The sequence below is a fragment of the Schistocerca piceifrons genome, chromosome 6, assembly GCF_021461385.2.
Source record: "Schistocerca piceifrons isolate TAMUIC-IGC-003096 chromosome 6, iqSchPice1.1, whole genome shotgun sequence".
Taxonomy (NCBI): domain Eukaryota; kingdom Metazoa; phylum Arthropoda; class Insecta; order Orthoptera; family Acrididae; genus Schistocerca; species Schistocerca piceifrons.
In genome coordinates, this window is record NC_060143.1 from 594,079,396 (window position 1) to 594,093,811 (window position 14,416).

At 36.7% G+C, this 14,416-nt stretch overlaps 1 protein-coding gene across 1 annotated transcript in view; it reads right to left on the reverse strand.

Annotated features, from left to right (window-relative positions):
* Positions 1-13,600, reverse strand: part of LOC124802438 (insulin-degrading enzyme) — a 202,126-nt gene extending 188,526 nt beyond the window's left edge. The window contains 3 exon segments of the mRNA XM_047263222.1: positions 9,605-9,812; positions 9,956-10,125; positions 13,439-13,600. Coding sequence (XP_047119178.1) covers positions 9,605-9,812; positions 9,956-10,125; positions 13,439-13,515 — 455 coding nt within the window. The 5' untranslated portion in view covers positions 13,516-13,600.
* Between the last annotated feature and the right edge of the window lie 816 nt (positions 13,601-14,416).

Sequence of the window (14,416 nt, forward strand, 5' to 3'; positions counted from 1 at the left end):
TTTGTAAACCAACTCCGGGTTGTGAATTACCAGTTCTATCCATTCATAAAAATTACAGAGGACCTGCACTCGACTACAACTTGTCTGCGCACTCGAGCAACTCGGAAAGTATGATCCTTCTAACAAAAAAATCTCGACTTGAGATGACGAAATGGGTTACTACCAGCTTTGACTCTCCTACTCTCATGTGACAAGGTATAGCTGACTGTAATGAACATCCCCACAAGATTATTTCTTAAAGATTTCGAGGGCTACAAGGACGATTAGCCATGTAATGCTACAGTACATACCACATAAATTAGTAACTGATGGTACTGATCCCCAATGGCACACAAAACGGGTCAGATCACTGTTTTACAAGCAAAGAAACAAGCATGCAAAATTTAAAAGAATGCAAAATCCCCAAGATTGGCAAAGTTTTGTAGAAGTTCAAAAGACTGCGTGTACATCAATGCAAGATGCTTTTAATAATTTCCACAATGAAACTCTGGCTCGGAACCTGGTAGAAAATCCATAGAGATTCTGGTCATACATAAAGCACACCAGTGGCAAGACGCAATCAATACATTCACTGCACAATAACAACGGTGAAGTCACTGATGACAGTGCCACAAATGCAGAGTTATTAAACACGGTTTTTCGAAACTCCTTCACCAAAGAAGACAAAGTAAATATTCCTGAATTCCAATCAAGAACAATTGCCAAGATGAGAAACATAAGAGGTAGATATCCTCAGTGTAGCAAAGCAACTTAACTCAATTAATGAAGCCACGGCCTCCGGTACAGCTTGTATACCAGTCAGGTTCCTCTCAGAGTATGCTGATACAATAGCTCTATATTTAGCAATTATACACAACCGCTCGCTCACAGACAGATCCGCACCTAAAGACAGATAAATTGCTGAAGTCGCACCAATATCCCAAAAGGGAAATAGGAGTAATCCACTGAATTACAGGCCCATATCACTACTGTCGATTTGCTGTAGGGTTTTGGAACATACTGCGTTCATACATTATGAATTACCTCAAAGAAAATAATTTATTGACACACAGTCAGCATAGATTCAGAAAATATTGTTCTTGTGAAACACAATTATACTCATGAAGTAATGAGTGCTATAAACAGGGGATGTCAAATTGATTCCATGGTTGTAGATTTCCAGAAAGCTTTCAACACCATTCCTCAAAAGAGTCTTCTAATCGAACTGCATGCCTGGAGAATATCACCTCAGTTGTGTGACTGGATCCGTGATTTCCTGTCAGAAAAATTACAGGTCATAGTAATAGACAGAAAGTCATCTAGTAAAACAGAATCAATATCCAGCATTCCCCAAGGAAGTGTCATAGGCCCTCTATTGTTCCTGATCTATATTAACGACATGGGAGACAATCTGAGGAGCCCTCTTAGATTGTTTGCAGATGATGCTGTTATTTGCCATCTTGTAACACCATCAGATGACCAAAACAAATTGCAAAATGATTTCAATATGATGGCCGCGAGTGTAGAAGTGTGTGAATCTAACTTGAGAAATAGTTATAGTTATGCTGTTAAAAAGGGAGTTTGTAAGAATTGTAACACTGAAATAACAACGCTAAAAGAACGAATTGCTAGCTTACAATTCATAGTCAGTTCCTTAAGAAGCGATATTGACTCACTCAAGAAAGAAAATCGGGATCTGCGATCGAAGCCAACACTAAGTGAAGTGATGCAAGACAAAAGTAATATATCGTCCGAGTGGGTAAAAGTGCCGTACAAAAATAGTGTTCCAACTACAAAAAGAACAACAAAGTCCGCTAAAAATGTCACATTTTCGGAGAAAAACAAATATCATGTTTTGCAAACAAGTGACTGTGATAACGACTCTCCAAATGATCGTGAACTTGAAAGAGACAGTGAACTGAAAATGAATAGCGTTTTTTCAAATAATGTCAACAACAAACACAGATCATCAGAGAAAAAGAGTAGTGTACTATTACTAGCAGACAGTCATGGCAGGAATCTATCCAGCATGCTCCGTGAGAAAAATCGCGACATAGCAGTAACTAGTGTAGTGAAACCGGGAGCGGGATGTAAAAATGTTGTAGACATTAACTCTCAGACGAAATTAATGCAAGAAAATGACTATCGTCTGTATAATGGGTTCAAACGATGTGGCAAAAAATGAAGCAGAGGTTTGCGTGAAAACGCTACAGAATTTTTTACAAGCTAATAAATGTAGAAACACAGTAGTTGCCACACTTCCTCATAGGCATGATCTGATTTATAATTCGTGTGTAAACAAAGAAATTCGGAAAACAAACATTAAAATAAGGAAACTGTGTTCTCAATACACTAAGTGCGATGTACTGGATATAAGCAAGCTGCATGGAAATCTGCACACGAAGCATGGAATGCATTTGAACTATGAGGGGAAAAGATTTGTTTGTGATCGTGTTAGTGAAATAATCAAAGAAAGACTTGTAAGGGATAGAACAATTTATCAGCTTCCTGAACATCCTTCCAACAGCGAGGAAAACAAAATAAACAAGAAAGAAGAACGAAAATACAACGCTGCTGACGTTCCTAATTTAAACTAGAGGTATGTGATGCTGTAAATATGATTCCCAATTACCAAATCGTGAATACGCCCGAACTAAAAATTTATCACCATAATGTGCAATCCCTGCGTAATAAGATCGATGAAATTAACGTTCTATTGACACATGAACTTAATGATATCTCAGTGTTATGCATTTCTGAGCACTGGCTTAACCCAGAATTAATCCAGAATACGAAAATAAACAAATTTGTCTTGGCTGCTTACTACTGCAGGAAAAACAGCAAACAGGGTGGGGTAGCAATTTACACAAAGGAAAATGTAGATTTTATTACACTACCTGACTTAACTAGGGCAAATGTCGAAAAGGATTATGAAATTGCAGCTATAAAAATTACTCAGTCCAACCTGGTTATTGCTACAGTTTACCGATCACCGTCCGGGAATTTTGAACTTTTCTTAAACAAAATGGAGTCATTGCTAAATAAAGTAAATAAAATAGATTGTGAATTGATAATCTGTGGTGACTTCAATATTGACTTCCTCACGAATAGTGGAAATAGGGAGACCATTTTGAACCTTGCAACGTCCTACAATTTAAAGGCTGAAGTAAAAGCAGCTACCCGAGTATCAGAAACTTGTCAAACAGCTCTTGATCAGTTTCTAGTAAAGAAGAGTTTACACAACACCTCACTAAAAATTTTCAATGCAGGTTTTAGTGATCATCTTGCTCAAATATTAAGCATAAAAGTACAAGGCAGTATTATTAACAACATGTCTCTTAGAACAACATATCGAAGCTATAATCAGCATAATGTGAACTACTTCAACAACTTATTACAGAAAGAAAAATGGCTAGGAGTGTACAAAATGAATGATATAAATGAAAAATTCGACTCTTTCATTGATACATTAACCCATTTCTTTGAACTTGCATTCCCACTGAAAACATTGACCATACGGGGAAACTCGAGAACAAACAGCTGGATCACAAAGGGAATAAGGGTTTCATGCCAGAAGAAAAGACTACTTCATGAAATATGTAACTCAAAAAATTCCTCACCTGTAGTACGCGCATACTATAAAAAATACTCCAAAATATTAAGAAAAGTAATAAAAGCAGCAAAAATAATGCATAATGATGAAATCATTTATAATTCAGCTAATAAATCAAAGGCTATGTGGAGTGTTATAAAAAAAGAATGTGGAGAATACAGACAACCTTGGAAAAATATAACACTATCACATAAAAATAAAAAAGTAACAAACCCCTTAGAAGTAGCTAATACATTTAACAACTTTTTCACAGGTGTTGCTGAAAATATGTTACAATCAAACTTTAAGAGCATCCAGGCAAATGAATATAAAATAAGTACATGTAGAGGATCAATGTACATCAGTTCTGTTTCACAAGATGAAGTAGCTAAAGCAATAAAAGGACTAAAAAATTCCAAATCGGCAGGTATTGATGGTATACCTGCAACAATGTTAAAGAAGAGCGCATCAAACCTAATTGAAGTACTCACACATTTATGCGACTGCTCACTTCAGGCAGGCACTTTCCCTGATGTGTTAAAAACATCAAAAGTTATTCCTGTATATAAAAAAGGGGATAAAGACAATGTAAATAACTACAGACCCATCACAATTTCCTCCTGCATCTCTAAAGTATTGGAAAAAGTTATGTATGAGAAACTTATGAAATTTATAAATAAAAACAGCATCCTATGTAATGAACAACATGGATTCAGAAATAAGAGGTCAACGACAACGGCTGTCTATGAGTGCATCAATTCCATCCTAAACCTGATGGACAAAAAACAGGAAACAATAGGAGTCTTTATTGACTTGTCAAAAGCATTTGACATGGTGGACCATAAAATTCTGCTATCAAAGCTAGATAGATATGGTATTCGAGGTCTGTCCAACAAGTGGATCAGTTCCTTCCTGACAAATCGTATGCAGGCAGTGTGCGTCAAGCACACAGATATTGAACTAAAAACTGTATCTAATCACTTATCTGACTATAAACAAATAAAATGTGGTGTACCCCAAGGATCCGTATTGGGACCCATTCTGTTTCTTCTGTAGATAAATGATCTAAGCTTAAATATTGATGCACACAAATCAATCATATTTGCAGATGACACCACGATTCTATTAAAAGGAGACGACGATGAACAGTTACAGCAGACAGTAAACACGGTCACGAAACAACTTAGCAGCTGGGCACGGAGTAACCAGCTTGTAATAAACAGTAAGAAAACCGTTGCTCTAAAATTCCACAATGTTCCTAACAAGGACATGTTTATCCCATCAGTCTCTATCAATGACGAACCAGTTGGTAACAGTACTGAAACCAAATTCTTAGGACTTTGGCTGGAGAGTAACATCAGATGGAATAAGCATATTGAATGTCTCAATACAGAACTGAGCAAAACATGTTACCTTCTTTGTTCATTAAAATCATGCTGTAGTGAGAAAACAGTAATGAATGCATATCATGCGTACTTTCATTCTCGTCTTAGATATGGGGTCACCTTCTGGGGAAACTCTAAAATAGCTAATAGCACTTTTAAACTACAAAAAAGGGCCATTAGAATCTTGTTTGGGTGCAAGCCTAGAGACTCTTGTAAACCCCTGTTTAAGAAATCTGGTATTCCCCCATTACCGTGTGTATACATTATGGAAACCCTTTTGTTCTTTAAATTAAATGTAATAGGCAAGGACCAGAGGCTACAAAAAAACTGTGATATACATGAGCACTTTACCAGACAAAACAGGAACTTACATATGACTCAAATCAGCACAGCACTGTGCTAAAAAGGTACTTTTCACATGGGAGTTAAAAAGCTTTATAACAAACTTCCTGAAAACATAAAAGCTATCACTGAGGTCAATACATTTGGAAAATCTCTAAAGTCATATTTACAGCATCACTGCTTTTATTCCATCGAAGAATATTTAAATTTATGAAATGTGTTATATAAATACTTGTGCGTAAAGTGTATTATTGTAAGCTTAAATATGTATGCCTTGAAATTACTTTCAGCCTGTATATTTATAACTTGACTTGTCCAATGTCTTATGCATAAGCTGCTATGTAGACAACAGGACCAATAAAATACAATCTACAATCTGTATGGTGCAAAAAGTGGCAATTGACCCTGAATAAAGGGAAGTGTGCAGTTATTCACATGAGTACCAAAAGAAATCTGCTAAATTTCAAACACGCGATAAGTCACACAAGCCCGAATGCTGTAAATTCGACTAAATTCTTAGGGATTACAATTACAAATAACCTAAACTGGAACAATCACATAGATAGTGTTGTGGATAGAGCAAACCAAAGACTGCAGTTCATTGGCAGAACACTTAAAAGGTGCAACAGGTCTAATGGAGAGACTGCTTACACCACGTTTGTCTGCCCTATTCTGGAGTACTGCAACATGTTGTGGAATTTGCATCAGGTGGGACTGACAAATGACATTGAAGAAGTTCAAAGATGGGCAGTTAGTTTTGTATTTTCGCGAAATACGAGAGAGAGTGCCACAGACATGATACGTGAATTGGAGTGGTAATCATTAAAACAAAGGCGTTTTTTGTTGCAACAGAATCTCCTCATGAACATTCAATCACCAGTTTTCTCCTCGGATTGCAAAAACATTCTGTTGGCGCCCACCTACATAGGGAGAAATGATCATCATGATAAAATAAGAGAAATCAGGGCTCGCACAGAAAAATTTAAGTGCTCATTTTTCCCACACTGTTCGAGACGGGAACGGTAGAGAGACAGCTTGAAGGTGGTTCACTGAACCCTCTGTCAGGCACTTTATGGTGACTAGCAGAGTAATCACATAGATGTCAATGTGTTAAATCACTAAAAAGTAGTAACTCTTTTTCCTGTGATGATACCTCAGCCAAAGTACTAAAAACATGTTCTGAATTGGTCGTCGCAGCCATGAGCTACCATAACAACTAATCAGTGTCAAAGTGCAGCACTTATGACTGAGATATGCAATACTAATACCCATTTATAAAGAGGGGATAAGCAACTAACCTCTAATTATAGTCCCGTCTCCCTCCTTCCTACTGTCTCAAAACTTTTGAGAGGGTAACTTAGAACAGTATACTGAACTATCTTTCTGAGAATAACCTCTGAGCTTAGTTTGGATTCTGTGAAGGCTTGTCTACTAGGAGGCAATATGCAATCTCATAAACTTAGTAGAACTAAACAATAAAAATTAGCATGTTTGCCTATTTCTGATATTGCCAATGACTTTGATTGTTACTTTGTAGGTCACATATTAACAGTAGAATACAAAGAGTCACATTAACAAATGATGTTACAAAAATATGACTAAGTTTAGAGTCAAGAAACATTAACTGTGGTTTGATGCTTGGTATGCACCTGCTCTTCATCTACTTAAGTGATTCATCCACTACACTGGAGGGCTCTTCAGAACACTGTAACGTTTGCTGATGATACATATATATTGCTAAAGGTCTCTGAAACATCCATACCAGACAAAGCCAGGAGAATAATGGAATACGCTTACGCAGTGAAACCACAAAATAGAGAAGCCATTTTTGAAGAAATGCCACTTTTGACAAACATTTCCTTCGATCCTGGTGAAAATCCCATAAGAACAATGTAATCCTTCCCTGCTTTCAACAAAAAATACTTCAAGAAAGCATCTGTTTTTAAGGAATAAACCAGACACATTCTGCAAATTAAAGTCCAGTTTTTACACAATTCCTAACATGTCCAAGTAAGTTTCTGATTTATTTCAGTTTCACACTTGTTGCACTTCATGTCATGTAACGACACTATATGGTAATTGGTTCTTTCAGTTGACATGTATCTAGATCAAATTCCATTGTAGCAATACTGAAAAAAGTGTCAAACGAATCAGAGAGCAATTTCTGCCATGCCTATCGTGCGGCTCTGGTCACATGATCTGATGTTATAATCAAAGCATGAGCTGTGAAGCATTGTCTTTGTTATAGTTGAATTTATAAGTTTTATACTTTTGTGGAGTTATGGCATGCACACTTAGGAAGTTTATGGCGATCATTCTCGATGTCGAAGATAATCTTAACATAGAAGCTCTGGACACGGCAAAAAGCCTCAAACTGGCCTTTCAATGTGCGGCATTCTCAAAAACAATGAAACATTGTTAAATGCCAAAGCTAGTGGTTCCTCTGACTGCAAAAGAAAGAACATTCGCATTTCAGTGTTCAGTGATGTGCAAACTACTCTTTTAAAATTGTTTCAAGGGATAACAAGTGGCAGCATTTCTTTAAGCAGAACGATTCTACAAGAGAAAGCTCAAGAAAAGGTCACGAAGATCAGTGTCAAAAATTTCTGTGCATCAAACGGGTGGTTAGATCATTTTAAGAAACAACACAATCTCTCGTTCCACAGTGTAAGTGAAAAGAGTGAGTCTGTGATAGCAGAAAAGTAAACAGCTGGAAGATCACTACATTTCTGAAATTAATAGAGGGTTATGCACGTGAAACAGGCATTTGTTACAATTTACTTCCTGTGAAAACTTATTCTGTTAATGGAGAAAAATAACTTGGAGATAAGTAAAGAAAGAATGACTGCGCTATTGTGTGTGCATGGTGAAGGGTGTGAGAAGTTACCACCACTGATAACAGGGAAATTTAAAACTCCCAGGCATTTTAAAACAGACACCACCATATTCTTACGAGTAAAACACCAATGCCTGGATGACATCAGAAATCTTTACAAGATTTCTCAGGCATTTAGATGTCAATATGGGTGCAGCAGCTAGAAAAATATTACTTATGATCGACAGGTGCCCTGTACATCCAAAGGAAGCATTATTTCTGAGAAATATTAATGTTGTGTTTCTTCCACCAAACTGCACATATCAGCCTTTAGACCTGGGTACAATACCCTCTGTTAAAGCAAAATGCATGGTAGCAGTCATCTAGAAATCTATTACATTCCTCAAGAGGAAGGATGTGATGAGGCTTAACATTTTTCAGGCCACACGTTTGTTGCTGCATGGAACTGTGTAATGCATCAGACCGTGTTAAATTCTTTTGAAAAGGCTGGTTGTGGTACATCAGCTGCCAATGAAGGTGACATTGTTCCATGAGAAGAAATTAGTAGAATCACAGATGTTCCTGAAGATGTGATATACATTGACTCTGTTTCTTGCGATGATGTTTTGACTTCTACACTCAATATGAAAGTTAGTGAGATGTGTGAAATTCTAGTGAAAGAACACAGTGAGGTAGGAAGTGGTGGTGGCAACAAACACAAAGGAGGACAGGAGGAGGAGGAGGAGGAGGAGGAGGAGGAGGAGGAGGAGGAGGCTGTTGCAGCTGTTGTACAAGGGCTGGATAATGTCAGGAACTACTTTTCATCATTTAATGTCGGCAAGTCAATTATAACAAACATCAACCAACTGGAGCAACAACTTCTATCATTACTGTATGCTGGAAGGATAAAACGAACAATTCTTGATTGTTTTTAAGAAGTAAGAAATGCGTTCTGCAAAAAGTGTGATATACGTGTAGGCTGTCTTTAAATTTATCGTAGATTATTGGTAAGTTCGTAACTAAATAGATCTTTCATCACCTAAACATGGTTCAATCACAATTCAGTCACTCCTTCCATGTACCTAGGCAAAAACCCCATTTAATGAAAACATCTACTTAAGGAAAAAATACCTGGGTACCCAGTGAGCCGCTAAAAAGATGTTTTACTGTAACTCTTTATCTTACAAAAACTCATATTATACAATCCCAAATAAATGTAAATGACTTACAGGTGCCAGTAATAGAAACAAATCGGTACACACTGGATGAGGCTCGCTGTACAACGTTTTTAAGCATCCAACATTGGAAAATCCAAGATGAAATAATAATAGATCAGGGCACTAAGCCCTGAGTTCGGTCTCAATGCCCAGAGATGACTGTATGTAAATACATACTCTATGATACTGTTGCCTAAATTTCCTACCAGTCCACCATCCACAAAACTAAAACAGTAACAAATAAAGAAGTATTGGAAATAAAGGAAAGCCATACCTGTCCAGAGCACCAGGCAAAAATTCCGGTACCACGTCAAAGTAGTAAGTTGTATGGTCAGAAAATGTGCATGCATTTGATCCTCCCCCATGTTCGGAAAGATATTTGCTGTACTCATTTTCTGATGGATATTTTTCTGTTCCAAGGAAGAGCATATGCTCACAGAAGTGGGCAAGACCAGGGAGATGGTCTGGATCACTCATGTGACCTAGAGGGAAATAAAAGACATTTTGTTACAGCTGCATGTTGTCTATGTTCCATTTAAATATCCAATAATTTACAAAAACAATACATTTACTGCCAAATTAAAAAAATATATTTTTTATATAGTTGTTTAAAAATTTACCTTACCTACATTGACATCGAGAGCAGCAGCAGACTTATCAGTTGTTGGATCACTTATTAACAACACTTTCATTTCATTCTGCAAGACAAGACCTCTGTATAGCCTCTTGTCTTCTGCTGATTTTATTATGTCCTCCACACGTCTTTTTATGTTGCCCATTTTGGTACTGTAATATCTACATCACAATTAAAATTAAATTTGTTAAACAAATAAAATGTTATGGAAAGAGAAGCTGTATTTCATGTGCCTCATACACTCCTGTCTATCAGGCAGAAAGCTACGAGTTAGAGAAAATATGGAATAATCAAGCAATGGAAAATGCAGGATAGAATAACAACAAAATTATGAAAAGGATACATTGCTACTCACAATGTAGTGGGGAAGGTGAGTCGCAATAAAGAGATTGTCAAACAAGTAAAAGGCCTTCATCCAAACTACACACACACACACACACACACACACACACACACACACAAAACACTTGTGCTCAGCAGCCCGAGACTGTGGTCATGTGTATGTGAGTGGCATTTGTGTGTGTGTGTGTGTGTGTGTGTGTGTGTTTTTCAGATGTAAGCCTTTTTTGGCCAAAACCTTACTTGTCTGGCAGTATTTTCATCATGCCCATCTGCAACTCACCATCCCTGCTATAGGGTGAGTAGCAATCTCTCTCTCATATTGCCAGATGTTCATTAAGTGGCATTTTACACCACTTCTAATGAACTAAAATTACTGAGAACATTCATTACATTTCCACTAGCTCAAACTATGGAATAAACTTTAATAAGATCGTGTACTTTTATCTCACGTGTGTCAACTCCATTGACGGATGGCTTGAAATTTATAGGTTTGCCAATTACATTCTTATTTTATCATAGACAGCAAACAGCTTGGAAGGGCAAAGCTACTCTGTCTTTGAAATAGGTACACCATACACTGTTAGGTATACCATACACTTGTTAGAACAGACTGTTAAAGATTTGGGGAGGAGGGATAGGGGGAGGAGACCTGCCAAGGAACAAGGAATTATAGGGTAATTACACTTTGCTTCATTTCTTACTCTTATTTACCTTTGTGTTCATAACACACTGAAAATATCTGCACATTAGTTCAAATGTTGACGGTATGCACTGCGTGTCTCGTTTGGAAAAAAAGTTCCCCTCACTCACAATACTTGCTGTTGACAACAGTAATACCCACATTATTCCTCACGCACACCAGATCATCAAAGTAATTTACATAAAATATTGTCAAACACAACAATCAATTCTTTGACAACCATCCTAATTTTCTGGCTTTCCTGTACATGAGTTCAAACTCATCACTTTTCACTACCCAAACAGCAAACTGACTTCACCCAGAAATCCCCGAGGCTCATTCCATGTCAAGTGGTCTCAATTTAAACAAGGTCCCCACTTGACTCTTCACAATGTTGATGAAATTTTTAGTGGTTGGATTTTACATGCAGCCACACCAAATTGCAGCTTTATAAATGGTGTGGTGTGGCCACTTGCTATGCTTTGTAAAGGCTAGCTTTTGCATATTGAGAAATATGACTAAATCAGGAAGTGTACTTTAATGCTCCTGATGATGTGACCCCCATGCTGAAACTTGGTGATTCCACTTACATTTTAGATATTGATTTAGGGGAGGGAACCAAACAGTGTGACCACCAGTCCAATCGGATTAGAGAAGGATGATCAAGCAAGTCAGCTGTGCCCTTTCTAAGGACCCATCCCGGCATTTGCCTGGGCAAGGAAGTCGGCATTTGCCTGAAGTCATTTGGAGAAATTATGGAAACCTAAACCAGGATGGTGGGTTTGAACTATTATCCACCTGAACACGAGTCCAGTACACTTACCACTGTGCCACCTCACTCAGTTTACGATAGAATGACTTTATGGTGCTGATTTTTTCCCCTCATTTTCAGTCAGCCAGCTTGTCATAACTCTCTGCAAGTGGCATCTTGATGTTTCAAATAATTAATGAGTTATGAACTTTAAGTTGATTCAAAATATTTAATTTATTTTCTCTCTCTCTCTCTTTTTCTTAAAAAAAAAAAAAATAAAAATAAAAATAAAAGAAGGATGTATCTCAATGAAGCCATTTCAGATTTGGTTTTTCTTTGTTCTATTAAAAGACAGTTTGATCAAAAAAAGTTTATTTCATTTTGAGATAAATCAGTTCAAAAATAATAATGAAGTTACAAAAAATGTCTTCACCATTATTACGAACCAAGGATACGTGGCCTTTTTGAATATGCAATATGATATAAAATGTGTTACCCTTTTATTAGAGTCTCAGTTTTTCCTAACATAAAAATTCATTAGCTCAGTCTTGATACAGTGTGTTGAAATGTTAATCTGAACATCCATCGAGTTAGATGGATTCCAGAATAGCACGAAACAATCCAAATGAACAGACAAATATTTCTAAAAATTAAAAGTTGGTCATATTAATTTTCATTTCAAGAGAAACAGAACTAATAACATTACATATTTTTCATCATTTTCAAATGTACATACTCAAAAATTCCTCTCTCTCTTTGGTTGATATGAACAAAGCATATTTTATAACATTTAATTTTTTGAACTGTCTGTCTCAAAAAGGAATCACCCTTTTTCTGATAAGCAGAATGATCTCTCTTCACGGTATAAAAAAAGTCATATCTGAGATAAGTTCTGTAAGATATAGTCTTTTGAAAACCAGACAAAATAGAAGAATAAGTATTTTGAATTTACTTTAATCATGGATAACACATAAAGCTTTGTAACATGGTAGCTGGCTGGACATGACCAAAAAATAACGATCAGAAAGTCATTCATATCCGTCACAACAACAAAAACTAGCCTTTACAGATGCATGGCTAGTGGCTGCAGCATACAAATTATCAATATGCAATTTGATGTGGCTTACTGTAAAATCCATACAGTAACCATTTCATCAAATTGGGAAGCGTCGAGTAAGGACCTTGTTTAAATTTAGGTCGCTTCACATGGAACGAACCCTCTTTCGCACATTTCCAACAATTTCTAGGGATGATTATGAATACTACTTGAATCTTTTTCATTTCTCGACAATTTCGCAGAGGGAACAATATTATGAAATTAAAGCACCTAGTCCACGTACAGGACACACGTGGTCGTTCTTTCGTTTACCGCCGGTAAAAGTCAAATCCAAATAATATAGCTCAACGGCAATCTGTAATTTGCCAGCAAACACAGCAAAGACATAAGTAAATCACATCCATGTACCGAGCGCATAGCCAAAACGAAGCACGGTTAGTTTTACTATTATATCATATGTGTATTTGATAACTTTGCTAATTGTGACTTTGCGGCCGAAAAACGAAGACTGTTAAGCTCTACGCCACCTAATATCCAAGAATGGCATGAACTCGATGACAGCGCAGCAAGAAAAATGTAATGGTTGTAACTACCAATAGTTCCAAGTAATTTGTAACTGCCATTATATTCCGCTCTTCAACGTACCTTGCAAATCGTACTGTATTATTTTCGATGCTAGCTGAACGTAAAAGAAACACTCCAATACATTTTACTCGGCTCATTTACTCATCACCTTTCCACAACACAAACAGTACGCGCCTCCACATACAGTACAACACACACGCAAACATTCACAAAGAGCAAAGACTTCGTTATGAAAGCTTATTTTTATGCATCTTTGCCGAACATTACTACGAGAATTCCATATGTGCTGAAAACTGGCACCAGCTGGCCTCATACGTTTCACATTTGGTACTAAGATGGCAGCTACACTTAAAAGCCGCTCAACGTTTTGGCACTAATTAGTCCACGCTTGTAAATGAGCAATTCAGTATAAGTGTTTAACGTCTAGATTCTCTAACAGATAAAAGTTCATTAAGTCTTATTCTCTTTCTAGTTGTGTTACAACTTCATTAAAAGTTCAGTTGAACCAGTCATACAAGCTCTAAGATAGAACAGAATATTTATTTCGCTTTAAACGTATTTGCTTATAATCTGTGTCATCATACACAGTTTATATAAACATATGGCTACAGTGATTTTACATGGATCCTTACTTACTTACTGCAAATTACTGTCATAGAAGCTGTTCTAAGGTTGTTGCAAATGCGTTAGTAAATTGATCTGTTTATTTTCTTCGTCTTAGAGCTGTTTGTTGTTAAACATTTACATATAATTTTGTCAATGTCATTCCAACCCATCTTATAGTATCCTAATGTCTGTTATTTTTATTTTATGTATTTGGTCCTGTATATGTAATCAATATTATACAACCAGTGTACAAGTAATACAGGACAAGTCAATTGATACAACTACAGTAGTACATGAACATTTATACATCACATTGCACAGACATTTCTTTATTTACCAAGAACAAGTACTTGCATGCAGTATTAAAGCCTGCACTATGCCAAAAAGAGGTTTGTCAGCACTTGGTCACAACAGTAAAGAATAGGTATTTTG